Raw genomic sequence first — 24,863 nt, 5'->3', positions numbered from 1 at the left:
GCATGATGGGAGTTGTCGTTTTGTAATGGCTGAAGAGCCATATATTGGGGTACATTGTCACCCATCATCACTGCAGAACTTACAAGTGACTACAGCTGATGGGACAGTCAGACAGACTATACAATGATATCAGAGACCTGAGTGATGTCTTCTCTGTTGTCTTTCCTTTTCTTCTTTATCTGGTCCGGACACCAGGATGTCTTACAGCTCTATCTTCTCTGCAGAGTCTGACACAAGCACAAAATAGATTAATCACTTTGTCCGCATATCCTCATCCTCCATAAGAAGACAATAATAATTTTAACCCTGCCAGATTCTGTGCCCCCTAAATCCCTTACAGACCCATCTTTCCCCTGCACCCCTAATCCTCCTCTAGAGCCCTCTGCCCCCAGACCCCTAAATCCTCCTTCAGACCTCTCTGTCCCCCCAGACCACTTTGTCCTCCTCCAGACCCCTCTGACCCCATCATACTCATAAACCCTCCTGACTCCTCTGCTCTCTCCTCCTCCGCTCAGGGTACCTTATTGTGGCTTATCTCACATGGCCTCTAACGCTTAAAGGAGAACTCCAGAATATAAAAAAAGGCCTCCATACTGTCGGCAGAAAAAAAAAATAAAGATGTACATACCTTCCTTCGCTCCCCCGGGGCCTCCACCACGATCCTCTTCCTGGTTGCCGGTGTTCGTCGAGTCATACTGAGCTCAGCCAATCACTGGCCGCAATGAAGTCCCGACTCGGCCGGCGATAGGCTGAGCGGGGCCAAAAACATCACACTGCCGCTCAGCCTATCGCCGGCCAAGTCGGGACATCGCAGCGGCCGGTGATTGGCTGAGTGCAGTATGACTCGCCGACCACCAGCAACCAGGAAAAGGATCGCGGCGGATACCGGTGCCGGTTACAGGAGGCCCCGGGGGAGCGAAGGAAGGTATGTACATCTTGATTTTTTTACTGCCGGCAGTATGGGGGACAATTTTTATATTCTGCAGTTCTCCTTTAATGGCCAGTCCAGCCCTTGGCTCAGCAGCAGTATGACATATAATAAGATTAGATACACAGGCTCAGCAGCAGTATGATACATGATAGGATTAGATGCACAGGCCCAGCAGCAGTATAATACATGATAGGATTAGATACACAGGCCCATCAAACAGTATAGTACATGATATGATTAGATACACAGGTTCAGCAGCAGTCATGATACATGATAGGATTAGATACACAGGCCCATGAGACAATATAGTACATGATAGGATTAGATACACAGGCTCAGCAGCAGTATGACACATCATAGCATTAGATACAGTAGCCTAGCAGACACTATTGCATATAAAAGGATTAGATACACAGGCTCAGCAGACAGGATCACACATGACAGATTGAGATACACAGGCTCAGCAGACAGTATCACACATGACAGATTTGGATACACAGGCTCAGCAGACAGTATCACACATGACAGATTTAGATACACAGGCTCAGCAGACAGTATCACACATGTCAGATTTGGATACACAGGCTCAGCAGACAGTATCGCAAATGACAGATTTAGATAAACAGGCTCAGCAGACAGTATTGCACATGACAGATTTAGATACACAGTCTCAGCAGACAGTATCGCACAAGACAGATTTAGAAACACAAGCTCAGCAGAAAGTATCGCGCATGAAAGATTTAGATACACAGGGTCAGCAGACAGTATCCCACATAGCTCAGCAGATAGTATCACCCATGGAAAGATTAGATACAGCAGCTCAGCAGACAGATCATGCATAATAGGATTAGATACAAGGATCAGATGCACAGCTCAGCAGACGGTATCACATATGACAAGATTAGATTCAGAGCACAGCAGACTGTTTCACACATCAAAAGATTAAACATACAGCTCAGCAGACAGATTACACCTGACAGGGGTCACCAGGTCAGTGTCTCTTTTCTTCCCTCTCTCCGGGCTGCTCCTGTGGTTGTTGCTGAACTTTTCATCTAGGGGTCCTCAGAAAATGGCACTAAGCACAGGAGCTGAGGCAGGGACACGTTGGAAGAAGCAGACGTGCACATGGCACTTCTCTTCCCAGCAAGCATTGCTGTCCTTAAATAGACAGTGTCCCTGCCCCAGCTGATAGGACTTGGGGTTGGGGGCTAGGACTGAAGTGCGGTAGCCTGCAGCTCACAGGTGAAATTTAGCTGCCAGACCTGAAAGACAGTGCTCTTCTTTCTGGGGATCCGGGACAAGTGTCCTGGATCCCCAGCAGCAGCGGGCCCTTTATCCAGCCGGGCCTTTGGACAATGTCTGAATGGACCGGCCGGTCAGTCTGCCACTGGCTGTTTGTCACCAAAGATATGAACATCAGGATTGGAGGTTATCTTCTGTGCACATTGTGCCACATGTATGCACCTCTGGAGCAGTAGCTTCAGGGTGAATACCGCTGTGACAGATGTTTAGAAAGAGCAAGATAAAAGGCAGAGACGATGCTCCAATAGTGCAGTTATTCTAAGGGTTTGAGCAAAAGTTATCTGATAAATGAACTTTATGGTGCTCCCCTTATAGTGTTGTGCGGGCCGGAAACACTGATTTGCGTTTGGGTTATATAGCAGAGTCGGGAGGCAGCCGGCTGTCGGTCCCACTGTGCGAGCGGTAGAGTTGAAGATGTGCTGATGCAGAACCAGGATAGCCCAACAGGGTTAACCAGATGTCTGAGGGAAAATTCCGACTTTTGGCTGAATTGATGCACACCCGAGATTTCACACAGGAGGTGGTGACGAAGTATAGCTTTATTTGAGTGTAGAACAACGCGTTTCGAGGGATCAACCCTCTTCGTCAGCTTCATAACAAACAGTGCACAATTCCATTCTTATATACATTAGAACATCCAAAAAATGGGAGCAGAGCGGGTCAAGAGTGATGTCACTTGGCTCCGGGGTCAGCAGTGGGGAATGTGTTAGATGAAACTTAGTATATGTTCACCTTTAACATTAGAGAAAAATTCCCATTGAAACCAATGTAGCCATTGTAGCCTATGGTAAGAGGACTGTCATGAGTGTATGCTATACAGGAGGGAGTGTGGATGGGGAACAAATCATATGAATCAGATCCCAGGAGGGGGTAATGAACTTTAGCTATGTTGACATACTTTAATTCAAATGGGCATATGTAGGTCAGTGGGTTAATTGTGTGCCCATATATGGATTGTGTGTCAATGATGATTGGCAAATGTAGGTAAATTGCCGTGGGAAGTAAACAAATGCTTAGTGAGTGCACAAGGGGAGATTTATCAAAACCTGTACAAGTTGTTCAGTTGCCCATAGCAAACAGATTGCTTCTTTTATTTTTCCCAGGCCTTCCTAAAAATGAAAGAAGCAATCTGATTGGTTGCTGTGGGAAACTGCGCAACTTTTCCTCTGCACAGATTTTGATAATTCTCCCCATAGAAACTAATCTGGTTACTAGGTGGCAGCAGAGGCAAGGGAAAAATAGCTGCCTGTTTGAATGTAGATAGAGTATTTGGTTGATAATCCTCACGACCCATGATGATCCCACCCAAACATACACTGACGAACCAGAACTCCTAGTTCTCTTCTCACCGGCACACACCGATGAACAAGGACCCCCCCCCCCCCCCAAACACCATCCCCATTGACAACTCCAAAAACATTGGCCAAAACTATGTACCCTTCTTTCAATCCTGCAATGCCATGACAGAGGAGGAAAACGGAAGAAACAAGGAATGAAAAATCCAATAGACCAGAAAAACACAAACAAACAAGAAAATACATCTTTGTCAAACTCTTCAACCTGTCATCACACAAATTAACTCCATACGAGACCAGCCTTTTAAAGAAAGGCTTATCATTCTGATGACTTCAATCTCTTTGTGGACCTGCATCATTGTATGAGAAAACTGACCCTCCAGAGACACTTCTCACTACCCAACCAAAACAATACCATCACCGCACAGAACCCCACACCGCTGGAAGGCAAATACCCTCCGATAAAAAAATAAATCATAATTTTACCCCATACAAAGCTGAAAAACATGGTAGCAGAAGAACTGAAAAACTGAAAACTGAACTGAAAAACCTCCCCAAAAAGGCCTCACACTACAATAAAGAAGGCTACCTCACTAAGGCAGAATCTCTTGCTCTAAAAGACAATTAATTAATCACAATACTCCCGGCAGATAAAGGCGGCGGTATCATGATACAAAATTACCAAGGCTACCACCATGAAGCACTAAAAATCTTAGAAAAGGCAGATTATTATAGAAAACTCTCTAACAACTCTTTTCCCAATCTGCTGAACAATATTGCCAAACTACTGGACGAAACCCTCAAAGAAAACATCATCACAAAAAACTAAGGAAAATTCCTACAAGATACCAATACCAACATTCCATAATACTATAACTTACCAAAAATCCACAAAAACACCACCAACCCCCCAGGAAGACTTATCATATCCAGAATAAACAGCCACACATCTCACCTGTCTCATTACCTGGATCTCATCCTTCAAGACTATGTCCAAACACTCCCAAGCTACTTGAAAAGCTCCGATGACCTCATAACCCTCCTAAAACCAATAGAATTTAAGAAGAACTTCTGTTTCATTACCATGGATGTCACTGCCCTCTACTCCAATATACGTCATGACATCGGCAAAACTTTATCAAACCGTTCTGAATGCTGACTCCACAATTCCCCCTCAACAAAAACAGTTTCTCACAGACTGCGTCAAACTAGTACTCACTAACAACTTTTTCCAATATGACGGTTCTACCAACCATCAGACGCGTGGCACAGCGATACGCACAAGGGTGGCACCGTCTTACGCAAATCTGGTCATGGGTAAATTCGAAGAAACATATATCACCTCACAGGACATCTACAAAGAACATGACAATTTATACCGGAGATACATCGATGACCTATTTTTCCTATGGGACGGACCACCAGAAGTTATCAATGAACTCATCTACAAAATCAACAACAATAATTGGGGGGATCAGCCTTTCCTTCAATCACTCACCTGACAAGATAGAAGTCCTAGACCTTGACATTCAGAACACACGGAAAAATCACCACCATCACCAACTTCAAACAAGTGGACTCCAACAGTTATTTACCATTCAACAGTGACCATCACAAAAAATAGAGGACCAATATGCCATATAGCCAGTACAAAAGAATCTGAAAAAACTGCACAGAAAATAAGGACTTCAAGCAAAAATACTACACAACTACTTAAGAGAAAAAGGCTATCCAGAACCACTCCTCAAAGAAGCATACAACAAAACCAAAGACCTCACACAAGAAGAATGCTTGAAACCAAAACGTAATCTGACTGGGAATGATCCTCCACAAAGCAATAACAACTTGATCACCACATACAACTTTTCCCATAACCAGATCCAGACCATTCTCGGCAAACACTGGCACATTCTACTACCTGATCCCTTCTTAAAAACCGCACTCCCAGAAAGACCTAAAATCACATACCGCAGAGCCCCAGCACTTAGGAGCACGATCGCACAAAGCCGACTAAAATGACAAAAGAAAAAAAAAAGACACACCTCTAAAACCATCAACACACCAAATGGTCATACAAATGCTTCACAAAAAAGTTTCTCTGCTGTAATACCATCTCCCACAAAGAATAATTCTTCACAAACTCTACCTCAGGTGAGAAATTCACTATAAAATACCATCTAACATGCAAATCCATTTTTTTTTTTTGTCAATTCTTTATTTAAGTTTTCATATAAAACATATAACAAATCATTGCAGAGGACATTGAAAAGACTTGCTAAAAATTAACCAAACATACCCGCCCTTTATGGTCAGGCAATATTAACATGAGATTCACCATATAACCTAATGCCCTCCTATAAAATAGTCTATAATGCAAATCCAGTTTTGTAATTTACGTCATCTCCGGTATCTGTGGCATAAAATATGTAGGTAGAACCACACAGGAACTTCACTCAAGACTAAACAAACCCAGAAATAACATCAAGAAGAAATTTCTCCTACACAGTGTATCAAGACACTGTGCCAAAAATCCCCAGACACCAGGGACCCAATCACCATCTGCCCCATAGACCATATCCCCAGTCACAATACAAACCGATTCCAAAATCTTGTCAAAAGAGAAATGTACTGGATCTTCAAACTGGGAAAGCTCCAACCCCTTGGTCTCAATGAAGCCACAGTACTCATCAAATAACCTCTAACACTCCCCCCTTCTTCAGCCACTGGTCCACTCCTGCCCCCTTTGCGCCCCCATCACCCCCACCATCCTTACCCCACCCAACACCCCTGTCCAACTAACACATCCCACCGTTTAATTTAGTTCCCTTTATACATCCTTTTATACTCCACGATCCACCAAAACCATTTTCAGAATTTTCCTAAACTGTAAAACATCCAGACAACCTAATACTCTATCTACATTCATACAGGCAGCTATTTTTCCCCTACCTCTGCTGCCACCTAGTGACCAGATTAGTTTCAGAAAAGAGAGAAACCGGGGGGGCTCAACCTAAGAAGATAGGGTGCTACCCAGTGATGAAAAACACAATCCAAATAGCAAAGCAAGCCATCACTGACAATCAGCAGCACACCCAGCAATAATAATTCATGATTTTGTACCTCCTTAAATCAATAATTATTATTGCTGGGTGTGCTGCTGATTGTCAGTGATGGTTTTCTTTCCTATTCAGATGAGTTTCAGTACTCACTAAGCATTTGTTTACTTCCCAATGGCAATTTACCTACATCTGCAAATCATCATTGACACACATTCCGTATATGGGCACACAATTAACCCACTGACCTACATATGCCCATTTGAAATAAAGTATGTCAACATAGCTAAAGTTCATTACCCCCTCCCAGCATCTGATTCATGTGATTTGCCCCTTATACACTACTCAACCATGCTCCCTCCTGTATATATATGACAGTCCCCTTACCATAGGCTACACACAGCCTATTGGTTTCAATGGGAATTTTTCTCTAATGTTAAAGGTGAACATATACTAAGTTTCATCCTCCACAGCGGACCCCAGAGCCAGGTGACGTCACTTCTGACCCTGTGACCCACTCTCCTGCCATTTTTTGAATTTTCTAATGCATATAAGAATGGAATTGTGCACTGTTTGTTATGAACCTGACGAAGAGGGTTGATCCTTCAAAACACGTTGTTCTACACTCAAATAAAACTATACTTCATCACCACCTCCTGTGTGAATTCTCGGGTGTGCGCCAATCCAGCCAAAAGTCAGAATTTTCCCTCAGACATCTGGTTAACCCTGCCGGGCTATCCTGGTTCTGCATCAGCACAGCTGTGACAGATGTGAGCATGTTGCCCATCTGTAAGCTCGAATTAGAGATCTAGAGAAGCAAAATTAGGGCAATTGACAATCTTGAGGGCAATTGACAATCTTGAAAAGAGCATATTGCTTACAGAGCAAGCAGTTAGTGGGGTAGAAATGTAGGTTGGAGAAATTAGCCAGGAGGTCCAAGTAGGGAGCTGGGTTAATGTAGTTAGAAGGACTGGAAAGGGGACAAGGAAAAGGAGAGCCACTTCTGCTTCTTATCTCCCAAGCAAAATTGCCAAGTTGGGTGATGATGCGAGGGCCTCAGTATAAGAGATGGCAACCCTAGTGGATACTGGTCTCCCTAACAGCCAGGGGAACAGTCCAACTAGTAGTGCAGGGGATGGTAACGCAGGTAGGCCAAGACAGTTAGTGGTTGTAGGGGATTCTACAATTAGGAAGACGAATAGAATAATTTGTCGTCAAGGCCTCCTCAACCGAACTGTTTGCTGTCTCCCCGGAGCCAGGGTTCGGCATGTGGTGGAAAGGGTGGACAAATTACTTGGGGGGGCTGGGGATGACCCAGCTGTCGTGGTCCACGTGGGAACCAATGACAGAATACATGGTAGGTGGAAGTCCTTAAAGAATAATTACAAGGAACTAGGTGCAAAGCCGAAGGGAAGGACCTCTAAGGTTCGGTTGTATTCTCCGGAATGCTGCCTGTGCCATGCACATCGCAGTAAAGACAGTGGGAACTTAGGGCGTTAAATGCATGGCTTAAGTCGTGGTGTAAGGGTGAAGCATTTGGGTTTTTAGAGCACTGGGCTGATTTTTCATTGGGGTAAAAACTCTATTCTACGGATAATTTGGACCTGAATGGAAGGGGGTCCGCTGTGCTGGGGGGGGGGGGGAATCCTGGAAGGGGTGACAGAGTATTTAAACTAGGTAAGTGGGGGGAGGACAATAAAGCAAAGAAAGCAGATAGTGGGACGGAAAGGTTAGAGAGGGGTCAGGACATAATGGTGGGTGGAGAGGCAACATGTGGGGGGAGGTTAAGAGCAGGGGATATGGAGATCCATGTGTTACAAACCAGCCATGAAAATAAATGTAGCCCAAATAATTGTAACCCCAATAATTCAAAAAAATCCCATTAGCCCCAATAACTCAAAAAAATCCCATTAGCCCCAATAACTCAAAAAAATCCCATTAGCCCCAATAACTCAAAAAATCCCATTAGCCCTAATAACTCAAAAAATCCCATTAGCCCCAATAACTTAAAAAATACCATTAGCCCTAATAACTTTAAAAAAAAAAAAACATTAGCCACAATAACTCAAAGGATTCCATTAGCCTCAATAACTCGAAAAATCACATTAGTGAGATTGTATGTGTAAAACTTGATGGAAATGTAAAGTGTATGTTCACAAATGTCAGAAGTCTAGCAAATAAAATGGGGGAGCTTGAGGGCTTGATACTGGAGGAACACATTCATATAGTTGGGGTCGCTGAGACATGGCTAGACTCCTCACATGACTGGGCTGTTAATCTGCAGGGGTTTACATTGTTTCGCAAGGATAGGGTAAACAGGAAAGGTGGTGGAGTATGTCTGCATGTTAAATGTTACTCAGAAAATGGACAAAATTCAAGCTTCCAGGTGCTGATGCAGCAATAGAAATAGTGCAGACACACAATTATTGTCCTAAGATCAGATTTATTCACACTATAGCAACGCGTTTCTGGTCCGTAACGGACCCTTTGTCAGGCAAGGATGAAAGACCCAACAAAAAGTGATGCCTTGTGGGATCTGGTCATTTCCAACAATGCAGAGCTGGTTGGGAACAAAGACAGAACATGTAGGACACCTTAATAATGATAATGGGCATGTTATGACTGGTGATCAATAGAAAGTGGAGCTACTGAATGGGTTCTTTAGTTCTGTATATACCAAGGAAGAGGGAGAAGCTGACGCAGGCTAGACCAGTGTGGGTAACACATGATGATATGTACTGAACTGGCTTAATGTAGAGATGGTACAAGGTAAATTAAGTAAATGTAAACAAATCTTCAGGACCAGATGGATAACACCTAAGAGTTCTTAGAGAACTAAGTTCAGTAATTTCTGTACCCTTGTTCATGATATTTAGAGATTCTCTGGTTTCTGGTATTGTGCCGAGGGACTGGCGCAAGGCGAATGTGGTACCAATCTTCCAAAAGGGCTCTAGGTCTTCCCCAGGTAATTATAGACTGGTAAGCTTAAAGGGGTATTCCAGGAATTTTTTTTATTTGGCTACACTACAGGGGCTGTAAAGTTAGTTTAGTGTCTGTGTGACGGTTTTCTCACAATTCTTCTGTGATTTTCACTCCAATATTTATTTTTAACAGCATACAAAATGACTGTTGTCTCAGATTTTTCCCAGGGTTCAATATGGCCAAGACCTGACTCACTAGTCAGCTGATGACAGGGAGCCTTTCTGCTTCAATGGGGGGAGCGATCGCTTGTTGGGGGAGAGATCAATCTGAAACTAATGCAACAGCTGTAGAAACCCTGATTGAAAACCAAAGGTCTTTTGAATGGATGCAGCTCATTTATGTTTCAATGGGTGGGGTGGCTTATGTGAGGGAGGAAAATTGAATTATGGGATTTGTAGTAAAAAAAAATTATTCAAACAGGAAATACCAGTTCACAAAAAGCTAGCCACAATGTTATGTTGGACTCACAACACAGCCATTTAGCCCCAAGACAAGCACAGATCCTTACTAAGTAGGTCCATTACTGTCTGCCAGGTATGTACTAAAATCGCCTTATGGTGGATAACCCCTTTAACGTGCATTGTGGGGAAATTGTTTGAAGGACTCATAAGGGACTACATACAGGAATACATAGGGTAAAATAGTATTATAAGTGATAGCCAGCATGGTTTTACTAAGGATAGAAGTCGTCAAACTAATCTAATTTGCTTTTATGAAGAGGTGAGTAGAAGCCTTGACAAAGGGATGGCTGTGGATTTAGTGTTTTCGGATTTTGCAAAAGCGTTTGATACTGTCTCTCATAGACATCTGATAGGTAAGTTAAGGTCTTTGGGCTTAGAATATTTAGTTTGTAACTGGATTGAACACTGGCTTATGGATCGTAACCAGAGAGTGGTGGTCAATGATTCATACTCTGATTGGTCCCCGGTTATTACTGGTGTACCCCAAGGGTCAGTACTGGGCCTACTCTTGCTTAATTTATTTATTAATGATATAAAGAATGGCATTAACAGCTCTGTTTCTATCTTTGCAGATGACACTAAGCGTTGTAGTACGGTACAGTCTATAGAGGATGTGCAGAAGTTACAATATGACTTGGATAGACTAAGTGTCTGGGCATCCACTTGGCAAATGAGGTTCAATGTGGATAAATGTAAAGTTATGCATCTGGGTACTAATAACCTTTGCGTTCATATGTCTTAGGGGGAATTAAACTGGCAGAGTCATTGGTAGAGAAGGATCTGGGTGTACTTGTAGATCACTGCATGCTATTCTGTAGTCTATGTCAGGCTGCTGCTTCCAAGACCAGCAGGATATTGTCTTGTATAAAAGGAGGCATGGACTCGAGGGACAGGGACATAATACTACCCCTTTATAAAACACTGGTACGGCCTCACCTGGAATATGCTGTTCAGTTTTGGTCACCAGTCCATAAAGGGGACACTGTGGAGCTGGAAAGGTGCAGAGACATGCTACTAAACTAAAATGGGGCATGGAACATCTCAGCTATGAGAAACGATTAAAAGAGTTACAATTGTTTAGTCTTGAGAAGAGACGTTTAAAGGGGGGATATGACCAACGTATATAAGTTTATAAATGGCCCATGCAAAAAATATGGAGAAAAACTGTTCCAGGTTAAACCCCTCAAAGGACGAGGGGGCACTCCCTCCATCTGGAAAAGAAAAGGTTTAGTCACAAGGGGCGACACGCCTTCTTTAACATAAGAACTGTGAACTTATGGAACAGTCTACCTCAGGAACTGGTCACAGCAGGAACAATTGATAGCTTTAAAACAAAATAACATTAATGCTTATGCAAAAATATAAAATCCCATCCCTTCCCCTTCATCCCACCACACCCCTTCCCTTGAATTCTCTGGTTGAACTTGATGCACATATGTCTTTTTTCAACCATAGTAATTATGTAACTATGTATCCTGCGCAGATTTAATGCGCAGGATTTGTAACTGCAGATTAGAAGCTGTGTTCAGCCATTTTGTTTACATTGAAATCTGCAGCAGAAAATCCTGTGCATCAAATCTGCACAGGATACTGTACGTGTAAACGCACTCTTATATTCATACATACACTTATCCTGCGCATATTTGATGCACAGGATTTAAAGCTGAAGATTTGATGCAATATTCAGTCATATAGTTTACATTGATATCTGCAGCATTAAATCTGTAGCTTCAAATCTGTGCATCAAATATGCAGCAAAATACGGCATGTGTGACCCTACCCTTAATAAGAGAAAACATATCCTGTGTACAGCTGGTAATTAACACTATATGGTCCCGTATATAATTACTTTTATTGTATACAGATCCTGTGTAAAGCCGGTATATACCTCAATATGGTTCTGTATATAATCACCTATATGGTATACAGGTCCTGTGTGCAGCTGAAATCTACCATTATATGGTCCTGTATATAATCACTTATATTGCATACAGATTCTGGTATCTGCCTCTACAGTATACAGTCACTGTATGAAGGAATAATAGTCTGTGTACAGTGGTTTTATTCAGTAACTGTACAGTCACTATGTGATGTATAGTGTGTTCCTGATGCATTGGTATTATTTGGCCCTTGTATTATTTGTATACTGGTATTATTGGTATTCTTAGTCTGTGTATAGTGGTTTTTTACTAAGTATGGTGTTATTATCCAGTCTTTGTGTGGTGGTATAATTTGTTCCATGTATACTGTTAATATACTGGTAATATTGGTCCTAATACTCTGGATTTGATCATTAACAATATGATAGTAATATGTATGGTGATAATATTCCTCCTTGTATACTGGTATTATTGGTAATATTGGTCTCAGTATACAGGATTTGGTCAGTAACTATGATGGTAAGATTTATAGTGATACTATTCTTCCTTGTATACTGGTATTATTGATAATAATGGTCTCAGTATACAGGATTTGGTCGGTAACAGTATGATAGTAAGATGTAGAGTGATAATATTGTAACATACACATGAAATTGTAAATTTTAACATACACATTAAACACACATGGTAAATTGAAAATACTCATTTTCTAAGGTTGGAAGTATAAGCATCATCTTACGCTTGCTGGGGTACGGTTAAGTGGTCCCCACCGTTTATTTGGGGTTTGCAGGATTTATGTGAGGGATGTTTGTTTTTATGTATTCGGGGAGCTCAAGTTATGTTAAAGAGTACCTGTCATCAACAAAAACTTTTAATATGTTGTTCATAATCATTAATGAAGAGATATTGTAATATATCTTCATTAAAAAATATTAATATTTATACCAGTTTTTTCATTTTATACTTTTGGCCACTAGGGGTCACTCTTCTATGCCTGGTCTGCAAGCAGCATCCTATGCTTTTCATAGTAAGTGTACAGCTTTTAGGACTAATGCTAGGGCTCTGGTCCTTCCACCGGCAGTTCAGTGCTCTCAGCTCAGGACTCGCTCCCAGCCTGTGAGCTACAAGCCTGCACATGCCTCTCATATAACAGAAGCCAGTCACCTCCCCCCCCCCCCCCCCCTGCTCTGTGTTCTCCCTGCCCCTCACCACACGTTATCTTATACATTGTATCATCTCACTGCTCTCCCTGCTCTGTGCCCCCCCCCCCCCCCCCCAACATTCATCTTAATCACTGCCTCTGTAATTGCTCCCTCAGCCCCTGGTTCTCAGCATTGACTTTTTAGTGCAGAGAGACACAGGAGAGAGAGAGACAGGCTGCCATCCCTCCCCTGTACTTAGTCTGTATGCACACTGTTTCCCAACCAGGGTGCCTCCAGCTGTTGCAAAACTACAACTCCCAGCATGCCCGGACAGCTGTTGGCTGCCTGGGCATGCTGGGAGTTGTAGTTTTGCAACAGCTGGAGGTGCCCTGGTTGGGAAACACTGCTGCAGAGGGAGAGCAGCATACAGGAAGACTGGCAGAAGCAGAGTCCCAGCCAGGCTTCATGTGACATCATGCCTGTCGGGACCCGCCTCCTTCCACCCCTCAGAAAGACAGTGCTCCTGAGCTAATGAAGAGGGATAAAAAAAAAGGTATTTCCACAGCGTTTTAAACCTCAATAAACACAGGGATAGGCATAATTAGAGAAGGGGACAGATGGGAAGGGGGATCAGGGAAAGTTGAGATGATGACAGGTACTCTTTAAATTCATGGTGCTGGGCTGGGCCAGAACCCTTCCCAAGTAAGCTCCTGTTTTTTTTCTTTTCTTTTCTTTTTTTAAGTAAGAGTAAAACAGTGAAAAGTACCGTAGCAATTTGTTTTAACAAACCATGGCTTCCACAGCAAATGTTGACTTTTATACATCAGAAAGCTGGCGTACAATAATTTTATAATTATATATATTATCCCATATGTGAGTAGTTTTGGTTTAATTATAAATATATTAATATTATGAAGAATCTGTTAAATGGTCATGCTTTTCTAACTGTCAGATTTCTTTCCCATTTGTAGCCTGGATCTGTGGCCTCATATCTATCACTGTCATCAGCCTCTTGTCCCTGCTGGGAGTTATTTTGATTCCAGTCATTAACCAAGGATGCTTTAAGTTTCTACTCAACTTCCTCATCGCTTTGGCTGTGGGAACCTTAATAGGAGATGCACTTCTTCATCTCATGCCTCATGTAAACACTTCATATCATTACTGCAAATATAAGTCGTTGCAATTCTTATTCAGTATACACGTATTGCTGTTTTAGCTGTGCATGATATCTAATTAATATTTTGTTTCATAAATCAAGTGGATCTCAAACAAACCACTCCTAACTACTTAACAAAGTAACAAAACTTTTTTTTTTTTGCCTACACAAACTAAATATAAAACATATCTTCCTGAAATATATTAATTATTCTATCTCATATTGTGAAATGCATAAAGATGCATTCTAGATATGTGCCATATCAGCAAACCAGGATAAGGCTACTTTCACACTGCCGTTGTGCCACATTCTTAAAGGAAAACTGTCACATGTTCACTCCCACACTAACCACAGGTACTGACGGATTCATATGATCCCTACCTTGCCCGGATCCGTTCAGCCGTTCGCCCGCAATCTTAGTTTTTCTATATATGCAAATGTGGCTGTAACTGGCACGGGCGAGGTTTTCAGTAGCCTAGTGGCACTGTGACATCAGCGCCGCCCCCGTCCGCAGCGCCGCCCGCTTATGAATATTCATCCCCCCTCCCTCCGGCTCTCCTTCTTCCTGCTGCTCCTAACTGGTCTTCACTGCGCATGTCCGGAAGTGGCACATGCGCAGTGAAGACCAGTTAGGAGCGGCGGTGAGAGGGAGAGCCAGAGGGAGGAGGATGAATATTTATAAGCGGGCAGCGCTGTGGATGGGTGGCGCTGACGTCACAGTGCCACTAGGTTACTGAAAACCCTGCCTGTGCCAGTTACCGCCACATTTGCATATATAGAAAAACTAAGATTGTGGGGAAATGGCCAGACGGATCCAGGTAAGGTAGGGATCATACGAATCAGCCTCCCCCGCACTATCCATCAGTACCTGTGGTTAGTGTGGGAGTGAACATGTGACAGTGCACCCTTAAACGGCCGTTAGGCTCTCTTTTTTTTTTTTTCAGCCTCTAACGCCCATTGTCAGGATGGGGCACTAAAAGGTCCCGATGGACCCCATTTACCATTTTTCCCATGGTGTCTTTTGGGCACCGTTATTTTGGAGCAGGAGTAGCGGGAGAAAGACTGCACATGCAGTAATTCCCCCCCCCCCCCCCCCCCCTATTCTCCCCGGCTCCACTGATGGCCATCACACTGCCTTATCTTAACAGCAGTGTGAAAAAAGCCTAAAAAAATTGCATATGATGTATAGCATAGTATTGTGTGACTATGCATTCAAGCAACATTCAGTATCACAAACATTGTTGGAAATTGGTGTCTGAAGATTGACTTTCATGGGAAAGTGCAATGGGTATACTCTGTGACCAGTACTGGAATAAAAAAAAAACCACAGGGTTGTATCTGCCATGAGGTAAGATAAGCTTATGGCCTCAGGCAGTAAACCTGTATAGTCTTAGAAGTGAAAAATATTCACTGGCTCCATTGACCCAATTGGCTGGTTACAGATGTGGAATGCAAAGCATGGGGTTGTGGGTGCCATTTTTAGGCTTTGTTTTGGTAGCTGAAAGGCTAGAATCGGCCCAAGATCATCTGCTTTGATTTGGCCTGTAGCATAAGTTGCTGAAAAAGTTATTGGTGACAAAATCATTAGACAGAAAGGAGTCAGAACACACATTGACACCAACTTGCTATGTATGGGGCTATGTAGCCATAGAATGCCAATGTTGACCCCTTTCCGCTGCCTAAAGTGCCTCCTATTGGAACACAGAGCAATGGAAAGAGGTCTGGTGATCAACATTTTTTCTTTTACATCATGTGGATGCTTAGATGAGTGTTCCTCAGTGACCAGGGGAAGAGGTGACATTAGGATAGGAAGAGATGATGGAGGCAGTATGATATTATTCTGGAAACCTTGGGTCCTGGCATCTTGTAGATAATATTTTGACAACTACAATCTGCTTTGGCATTATAGCTGACTGATATACAACTTCATGGCAACAATATTCTCTAATGGTAGCATCCCCTTGTCCTGTTGGAAGAGTAATGTGTTCTGCAACACAGCAACAATTTGGTGAGGAATGGTATTAGTAACATATTAAACAGTGCCAGGCATTAAACTGGCTTCCCCCCTTGCAACTACAGCATTTCAATTATCTTCTGGTAATGTCTGAGTGTCAGAAAGTACAGGAAAAATTCAGAGGTCTTGGAAAGTCTAAGCCTTAATGGGTCAGAGCTTTTTTAGCATAATGAGAGGGGCCTATACAACATTAGGCAGTGTTTTATGTTACAGCTAATTAGTTATGTAACATTAAAGGATGTTCTTCTTATAAAAGTCTTGAAAGCCTTAAAATTATCTTTTAAGGCTTTAGGGGGATAACTATGTATAAATATATCAGGGGACAATACAGAGATCTTTCCCATGATCTATTTATACCCAGGACTGTATCTATAACACGGGGGCATCCTCTACTTCTAGAGGAAAGAAGGTTTCTACACCAGCACAGACGGGGGTTCTTTACTTTAAGAGCAGTGAGACTGTGGAATTCTCTCCCGGAGGAGGTGGTCATGCGGATCTCTGTAAAAGAATTTAAAAGGGGTCTGGATGCATTTTTGGAGAATAATAACATCGTTGGTTATGTATATTAGATTTATAGGGACAGAACGTTGATCCAGGGATTTATTCTGATGCCATATTTGGAGTCGGGAAGGAATTGTTACCTCTAGTAAGAGGGTTCTTTGCCTTCCTCTGGATCAACTCAGTAGGGACTCATTAGGGATATAGGTTGAACTTGATGGACTCTGGTCTTTTTTCAACCTTATGAACTATGTTACTATGAATCTTTGGGGAAAACATTTAAAAACACATATTTTTCAATTCATACAAATTCTCATGCAAATTTTTATTCAGTTTTTATTCACATTTTATTATTTACAGTCAAAAGGAGAGCATGACCATGCATCAAAAGAAATTGGACATAGTCATGATAATGACAAGGATTTGAATGAACCCCCAAACAAGCAGTTTTTAGTAGAATATGACAGTGTTATGAAAGGTCTTGTTGCCCTTGGTGGAATCTATATACTCTTCATAATCGAAAATTGTCTACGAATGTTTAAACAATACAAGGAGAGAAAGGTAAATATTCTTTCTTTCATACTACACTGTTGCAGACACCCTCAATCATTTCTTTGTTCACTTATTTAAAGGAGTACTCCGGTGGGAAAAAAAAATTTCAATCAACTGGAGCCAGAAAGTTAAACAGATTTGTAAATTACTTCTATTTAAAAATCTTAATCCTTTAACCCCTTAACGACCAAGGACGTATATTTACGTCCTTGGCCGGCTCCCACAAAATAACGTGGGGTCACGCGGTGACCCCGCGTCATATCGGGTTGGTGCCGGCATGCATCTGATGCCGGGACCCGGGGCTAATAGCACGCGGCAGCGATCGCGGTGCCGCACGCTATTAACCCTTTAGACACGGCATTCAAAGTTGAACGCCGCGTCTAAACCGAAAGTAAAACCTTCCAGGCTGCTCAGCGGGGCTGATCGGGACATCCGCAGTGAAAATGCAGTGTCCCAATCAGCTGGGACACAAGCAGAGGTCCTCTTACCTGCCTCCGTCGTGTCCCTTCAGCGATTGATTACTCCAAGCCTGAGATTCAGGCTTGAGCAATCGACCGCCGATAACCCTGATCACTGCAAAGCTATGGCTTTGCAGGGATCAGGGTAAAAGATCAGTGTGTGCAGTGTTATAGATCCCTATGGGACCTATAACACTGCAAAAAAAAAAAAGTGTAAAAAAAAAGTTAAAAAATGTGATTTAACCCTTTCCTTAATAAAAGTTCAAATCACCCCCCTTTTCCCATAAAAAAAAACTCCATGTAAATAAAAATAAATATAAACATATGTGGTATCGCCGCGTGCGTAAATGTCTGAGCTATAAAAATATATAATTTATTAAACCGCACGGTCAATGGCGTACACGCAAAAAAATTCCAAAGTCCAAAATAACGTATTTTTGGTCGCTTTTTATATCATGAAAAAATGAATAGAAAGCGATCAAAAAGTCCAATCAATACAAAAATGATACCGCTAAAAACTTCAGATCACGGTGCAAAAAATGAGCCACCATACCGCCCCAAATGTGGAAAAATTAAAAAGTTATAGGTGTCAGAAGATGACAATTTTAAACGTATACATTTTTCTGCATGTAGTTATGATTTTTTACAAAAGTACGACAAAATCAAATCTATATAAGTAGGGTATCATTTTAACCGTATGGACCTACAGAATAGGTAATTTTTACCGAAAAATGTACTGCGTAGAAACGGAAGCCTCCAAAAGTTACAAAATTGCATTTTTTTCTTCAATTTCGTCGCACAATTATTTTTTTTTCCGTTTCGCCGTAGATTTTTGGGTAAAATGACTGATGTTACTGCAAAGTAGAATTGGTGGCGCAACAAATAAGCCATCATATGGATTTTTAGGTGCAAAATTGAAAGGGTTATGATTTTTAAAAGGTGTGGAGGAAAAAATGAAAGAGCAAAAATGGAAAAACCCGTGGTCCTTAAGGGGTTAAGTACTTATCAGCTGCTGTAGAGGAAGTTCTTTTCTTTTTTAATTTCTTTTCTGTCAGGAACTGTCCAAAGCAGGAGCAAATCCCCATAACAAACCTATCCGGCTTTGGAGAGTTCCTGACATGGACAGAGGTGTCCGCAGAGAGCACTGTGGTCAGACAGAAAAGAAATTCAAAAATAACTTCCTCTGCAGCATACAGCAGCTGATAAGTACTGGAAAGAATACGATTTTGAACAGATTTTTAAATCTGTTTAATTTTCTGGCACCAGTTAATTTAAAAATATTTTTTTTTTCTACCAGAGTACCCCTTTAGTGTACGTTAACACGTACGCAGATTTGATGCGCAGGATTTGATGCACAGGATTTTTTTTTAAGTTTTCTACAATGTGTTGATTATTCACATAGCAATAATAAACTAAAGTCTGTGGATTTATGACTGCCACAGTTGTCTTTTCTTTACAGCTTTCATGTTTTTTACTGTGTACCTTGAAAAGCAAATTTACAATTCATTTTGTCTTCAGCAGTACTGCAAATTCCCAAACAGATTTGACTTCCCAAGCTTTTTCAACCCTCAGTCTAATAATCTAAATTGAAAGCTTGTACTTACTTTAGGGTTGATTTTCCACATGCTGGTTTGAGTATTTTTTTTTTTACCCTCGAAATCAGTGAAAAACATAAAATCTTATAATACTTTTATTAAGAAATATTAGTAACTTGAAAATAATGTATCATGTTTTAAAACATGAAAAATTTTATTTGAATATCCAAATGAGAAACATTATTTTCTCAATCAAAAGCATCCTTTTCATTTAATGTTATTACGACTTCTTTAAAAGGAGTAAGGGGCATACATAGGGAAGTGGTTTACTGTCATAACTGACTCCTTCAACTGTATTGGTGTCTCCAGGACACCCATACAGATGAATACTAACACAGACTTTAATGGGATCCAGACATTTTGGGAAATCAGAAAGAAATGGGGATCCTGTCAAATTTGCCTCAAGTCAATTGTATCTGTGTCATAAGGATACAGGTATAATTGAAAGAGTACACACTGGCAATTGCAAGAGAGTCCACAGCTCCCTTCTCTGCCGTTCATAGCTTTTCTTGTGATGTAGGCAGTGCAATGATATCTTCATTCCACCTACATTGTTCACCAGGAGCTAGGCCTGACCTATAGAGGGCAGAGCAGCATGTGCAGATGACATTTCACATGGAGGGACAGGTATGTATTACTTCGAGCAGGGCTAACTCAGGGACAAAGTGTTTTTTTTATTTCAAGGAAATCATAGATGTAGGATGCACAGGGTATGTTTTATCATAAGTTTGGGGGTTACAGTGTATATTTAATCATAGGTTTAGGAGATGCAGTATATATTAAATCTTAGGTTCAGGGGCAGGGTGTTTGTTAGGTGTATGGCGCTTCAAAGGCCATTAGCCCTTCTGGGTATTCCTCCTGTCAGTCTAGCAGAGGTTCCACACCTCAATGCAATCCTGAGTCCTTGCTTCAGCAGGGATGCCAAACAGTATATGGCTCCTTGGGGGATGCTCTGAGCATTTGTGGTCCCATAATAGGTTCATCAAAAAGAGACATTGAACCTGGAACCTTGCAGGTGCCTTCTGGGCCTGAGGTGAAGGGTAGGTTCGTTGGGGGGCCTCTTTCCTGTTGGAGAAGGGCTTCTCAGATAAGACAGCAGTGAGCCTGTTCTGACAAACTACTGTGACTGAGGAAGGCTTCCCTGTGCATCAAAATCTAATGAGCAGTAATATGAGCTCCCCCTTCACATTACTGGTCTCTCCCTAAACAAACATGAGGGAAGGGGGGAGGGAGCAGGGAAAGGAGCTCTGCAGCTACAAGGGAGAGCAGAGCTGATTTTATTATTATGTTGCTTTTTTACAGCATGCACAGTTTGTTTCTTTTGTTAGATAACCTTATTTTTAACACAAAATATTTTGATCAAAATAAGAGCACATCTTAACCACATCTCCTGCTCTGTTTAATTTTGTTTAATTCTTAATTTTTAAGAGTAAGCCAAGTAGGATGAAACAAAAACAGAAAGTGGAGGATTCTGTTGTGGGAAGAAAATTATATGATCACAAACTAAATCGTCGATCAGATGCCGAATGGTTACACCTAAAACCCACGACAGGTAATCACATTTATTTATTATTTCTGGAATCAGCTACATGAATAGTGTTTGGTTTTACACTGACCAAGAACATGAATAGTGTTTGGTTTTACACTGCACAAGAAAATGTAAGGATACTGTATGTACTGCCTATGTTGGTTACACTCCGAGTGCAGCATTCTGACAGGCATATAATGTAGGTGTAATGTCTGTCTTGGTTTATTTTCAGACACGGCCATTAGATTTAGGTTGTGGCTGAACAGTTAGATTTTCCTGGCTAGGAAATAGTTAACGCTTTTATCCTTTCACCCAATGGCAGTGGCGGTGTGTCTAGCTTTCTCCAGCTCAGTTTAGGTTCTGGGCTGGTGACTGTCATGCTGCTGTGAAGTTGTGAGTGCAACACTCCTTGTCTGTTTGTGCTTTAACCCCTTAAGGAAGGAAGGTTTTTCAGTTTTTGCATTTTCATTTTCTCTTCATCACCTTCTAAAAATAATAACACTTTCAATTTTGCACCTAAAAATCCATATGATGGCTTATTTTTTGTGCCACCAATTCTACTTTGTAATGACATCAGTCATTTTACCCCAAAATCTATGGAAAAAAATCATTGGGCGACAAAATGGAAGAAAAAACGCCATTTTGTAACTTTTGGGGGCTTCCGTTTCTACGCAGTACATCTTTCGGTAGTATTATACATTATGTTTATTCCGTAGGTCCATACGGTTAAATTGATACCCTACTTATATAGGTTTTATTTTGTCGTACTTCTGAAAAAAATCCTAACTACATGCAGGAAAATGTATACATTTAAATTTGTCCTATTCTGACCCCTATAACTTTTTTATTTTTCCATGTACGGGGCGGTATAAGGGCTAATTTTTTGCGCCATGATCTGCACCATGATCAGACTTTTTGATTGCTTTTTATTACATTTTTTATGGACTTTGGAATTTTTTTGCGCATACGCCATTGACCGTGCGGTTTAATTAATGATATTTTTTTATAGTTCAGACATAGTTCAGACATAGTTTACGCACCACATCTGTTTCTTTTTATTTTTTTTTACACAGTTTTTTTCTTTTATTGGGAAAAGGGGGGTGATTCAAACTTTTATTAGGGAAGGAGTTAAATGATCTTTATTAACTTTATTTTTCACTTATTTTTTGCAATGTTATAGCCCTCATAGGGGACTATTACATGCAGTACATTGATTCAATACACTGATCACTGCCATTGCAGTGCAAGCCTGGATTTCAGGCTTGGAGCAATCAATTGCCGATCGGACATGCAGGAGACAGGTAAGGCACACTCCTGTTGCGTTCTCACTGATCTGGACATTGCGATTTTACCGCTATGGTCCCTATCAGCACGACTGAGCTGACAGGAAGCTTTTACTTTCACTTTAGATGCAGCAATCAAGTTTGATCGCTGCATCTACAGAGTTAATGCCGGACATTAGCCCAATCGGCGATGTCCAGCATTAGCCATGGGTCCTGGTTGCTTATAGCAACCGGGACCCACCGGATATGATGCACGCTCACCTGCTGAGTGCACATCATACCTTAGGAGCCGTTTATGGACGTTTATAAATGTCCATATGCTACTATTTCTGCATTTACTTTGTATTTATCTTTGAGATGTTCTGGGTTTTTATCCATGGTTATATAGCATGCGCATAGTAGATTTTTATCTGTGTTTGATTAGTCGTTTTTTAGGATTAGTATGTCCTTTCTGCTAAGTAGCTGTTCACACTGTGTGTTTTCTTGTATCCGTTTTCTGAGTTTTTGTAACAAGACATCCCTGGTACCTTTTCATGGGACTCTGGGGAATTGACAATTATTACAAGACATCTCCGTGCTCCATGTTGGACTCTGGAAGATTGAGTTCTAGTATCAAGACATTCCCGTGTTACTGGAGGTTTCTGGGGGATTGAGTTTTCATTCCTGTTTGTTCCTGGAGTCTATTCTAACTCATCCCGTTCTGGTCTAGTGTTACCTGTGCTCTGTATGTTATAATTCCTGTTTTTTCATGGAGACTATGCTGACTCATCCATTTCCCAGTCGTGTTCTGGACCTAATCTGTTTGTTAGTTATCGGTGTCCAGTGTGGACAGTGTTCTATATTTATATCCTGTTTGGTTGATCTGATCTTTAGAGTTTTTTAGTACATGCACTGATCATAGAGTTCATGATTACTGAATTTGTGTTTCCTCTGTGCTTTACCATTGGTCTATAGTGTTCTCTGTGCTTACTTACTTATCTGTGTCCTCTGAACTTTATCTGTTTCTGTTAGTTATCTGAGTTCAGTATTTATAGTGTTCTACGTTCCTGTAGTGTTTCTGGCTTTTGACTGACTGTATTATTATGTGTTTTTACGCCACTGCACTTTAGCGCAGGGAGGGACCAGTGCCCAGTTGTCGATCCATCGGTTAGGATGGATGGGCAAGTAGGCAGGGAGAGTGTTTTTAGGGTCAGTTTAGGGCTGTCTCCTTGTCCCCACAGTTGGTCCTGACAGTAGGGGTCACCAGCGTGCAGGGTGGGTTTGCGGTCGCAGACAGTATCAAGCTATGGATTTCCTGATAAACTTCAAGAAGCAGCAATATATGGAAAACCAATAGCAGGATACAGCGGTACAACACCAGATACTTTATGTGCTGACCAACATTTAAATCAGTAAAGGATTTATTTATATATCATAAGATGAAGTGTATTGAGGAGCATCTGTCCTCTTCATCAGGTCTATACATATACAGGTACACAGGCAGGTTTTATACCCTATGCAGGAGTTTAAAAACATGTGTAATTCATTCCCAGATGGCCTTTTATCAACCCTGTGATAGGGGGGACATCTCCCATGATTGGATCATGTTAGATTTTAATATACAACAAATCCTCTAATATTTACATATATATTAAAGACTCTAGTAAGATACAGATGACAAACCCAATTCTTGGTTAGATATGTATATATAAAAATGATTAAAGCACAATGTCTGAGGATATTAAAAGAAAAAAGAGATCAAATGACACAAAAATATCCTAAAAAACTGATGCAACTCCAGTAGGCAGTGTGGGATCAATTTAGGGTAGGTCAGAAACTTTTGAACAAATCTTTTAAACAGTGATTAGAAAATACAAATAGGTAGACAGGTTATCTAGTACTATGTTGAATGTAGCAATATGTAAATGTGGATGAGAATATGGATGAGATAAAAAGATAGGGTGGGTTTGGGAAAGAATAAAAGGAGGGGATGGTGAACCGTTAAGACACTCAAATATGATACCTAGTAATGATACCTAGTACATGAATAAATTAGATGCTCATGTTCAAACAAAGAACAATAAATTGAATTAAATCAGATGCTCATGTTCAGAAAAATGAGTACAGTTTATTAATTAAATGGTCAGAAATGGCATAGGGATCACAGGGCCCTTGTGAATCCCTAATCCCAATTATAATGCAATAAGTAATGAGCAGCTGTAGACTAAAGAATAAACAATAAAAGATAGCTGTTGGCTAAAAAAAAAAAAAAACACTACTGGGTCTTACCTAAAACGAGCACTAAGTTCCGTAGCAGCGGAACAAGTGATAAAGACCAGTACAGTATGCGTTATAAACACAGTAGGATACAATTGTAACAGTCAATATCTCTGTGGTAATAACAGTGAATGTGCAAACGGAATAGTAACACAGTAATCAAGATGTCTTTCCTTGTAGCAGTACTAAGCGCTGTATAAGTTAGCCGGCTGTGCCGATAACGGCTCTGCATAAAACAGACGTTGCCAGATAGTCTATAAAGGTGATAAAGGAATGTACGGTAACTCCTTGCTGGATAAAGGGGGACTCGTCCACCGGAATCCTGGTAAACTGCAGCGTTGCTCCAGCTATAATGATGGAGTGTGCCTTCCAGCAGACAGGTCACTTGGGCAAGTGTTGCCTGGTATTGGATACCCAATTTATGTAGGTTTTATTTTATTTTACTACTTAAAAAAAAAATAAAAATAACTTCAT

At 41.2% G+C, this 24,863-nt stretch overlaps 1 protein-coding gene across 1 annotated transcript in view; it reads left to right on the top strand.

Annotated features, from left to right (window-relative positions):
• Positions 1-24,863, top strand: part of SLC39A10 (solute carrier family 39 member 10) — a 61,740-nt gene that overhangs the window by 14,417 nt on the left and 22,460 nt on the right. Inside the window, exons 4-6 of the mRNA XM_056534176.1 lie at positions 14,021-14,190; positions 17,078-17,278; positions 20,751-20,874. Of these exons, the coding sequence (XP_056390151.1) occupies positions 14,021-14,190; positions 17,078-17,278; positions 20,751-20,874 (495 nt within the window). The remainder of the gene's footprint in view (positions 1-14,020; positions 14,191-17,077; positions 17,279-20,750; positions 20,875-24,863) is intronic.

Source organism: Hyla sarda, chromosome 8, assembly GCF_029499605.1.
Source record: "Hyla sarda isolate aHylSar1 chromosome 8, aHylSar1.hap1, whole genome shotgun sequence".
Classification (NCBI taxonomy): domain Eukaryota; kingdom Metazoa; phylum Chordata; class Amphibia; order Anura; family Hylidae; genus Hyla; species Hyla sarda.
This window is presented reverse-complemented; position numbering and strand designations above follow the sequence as displayed.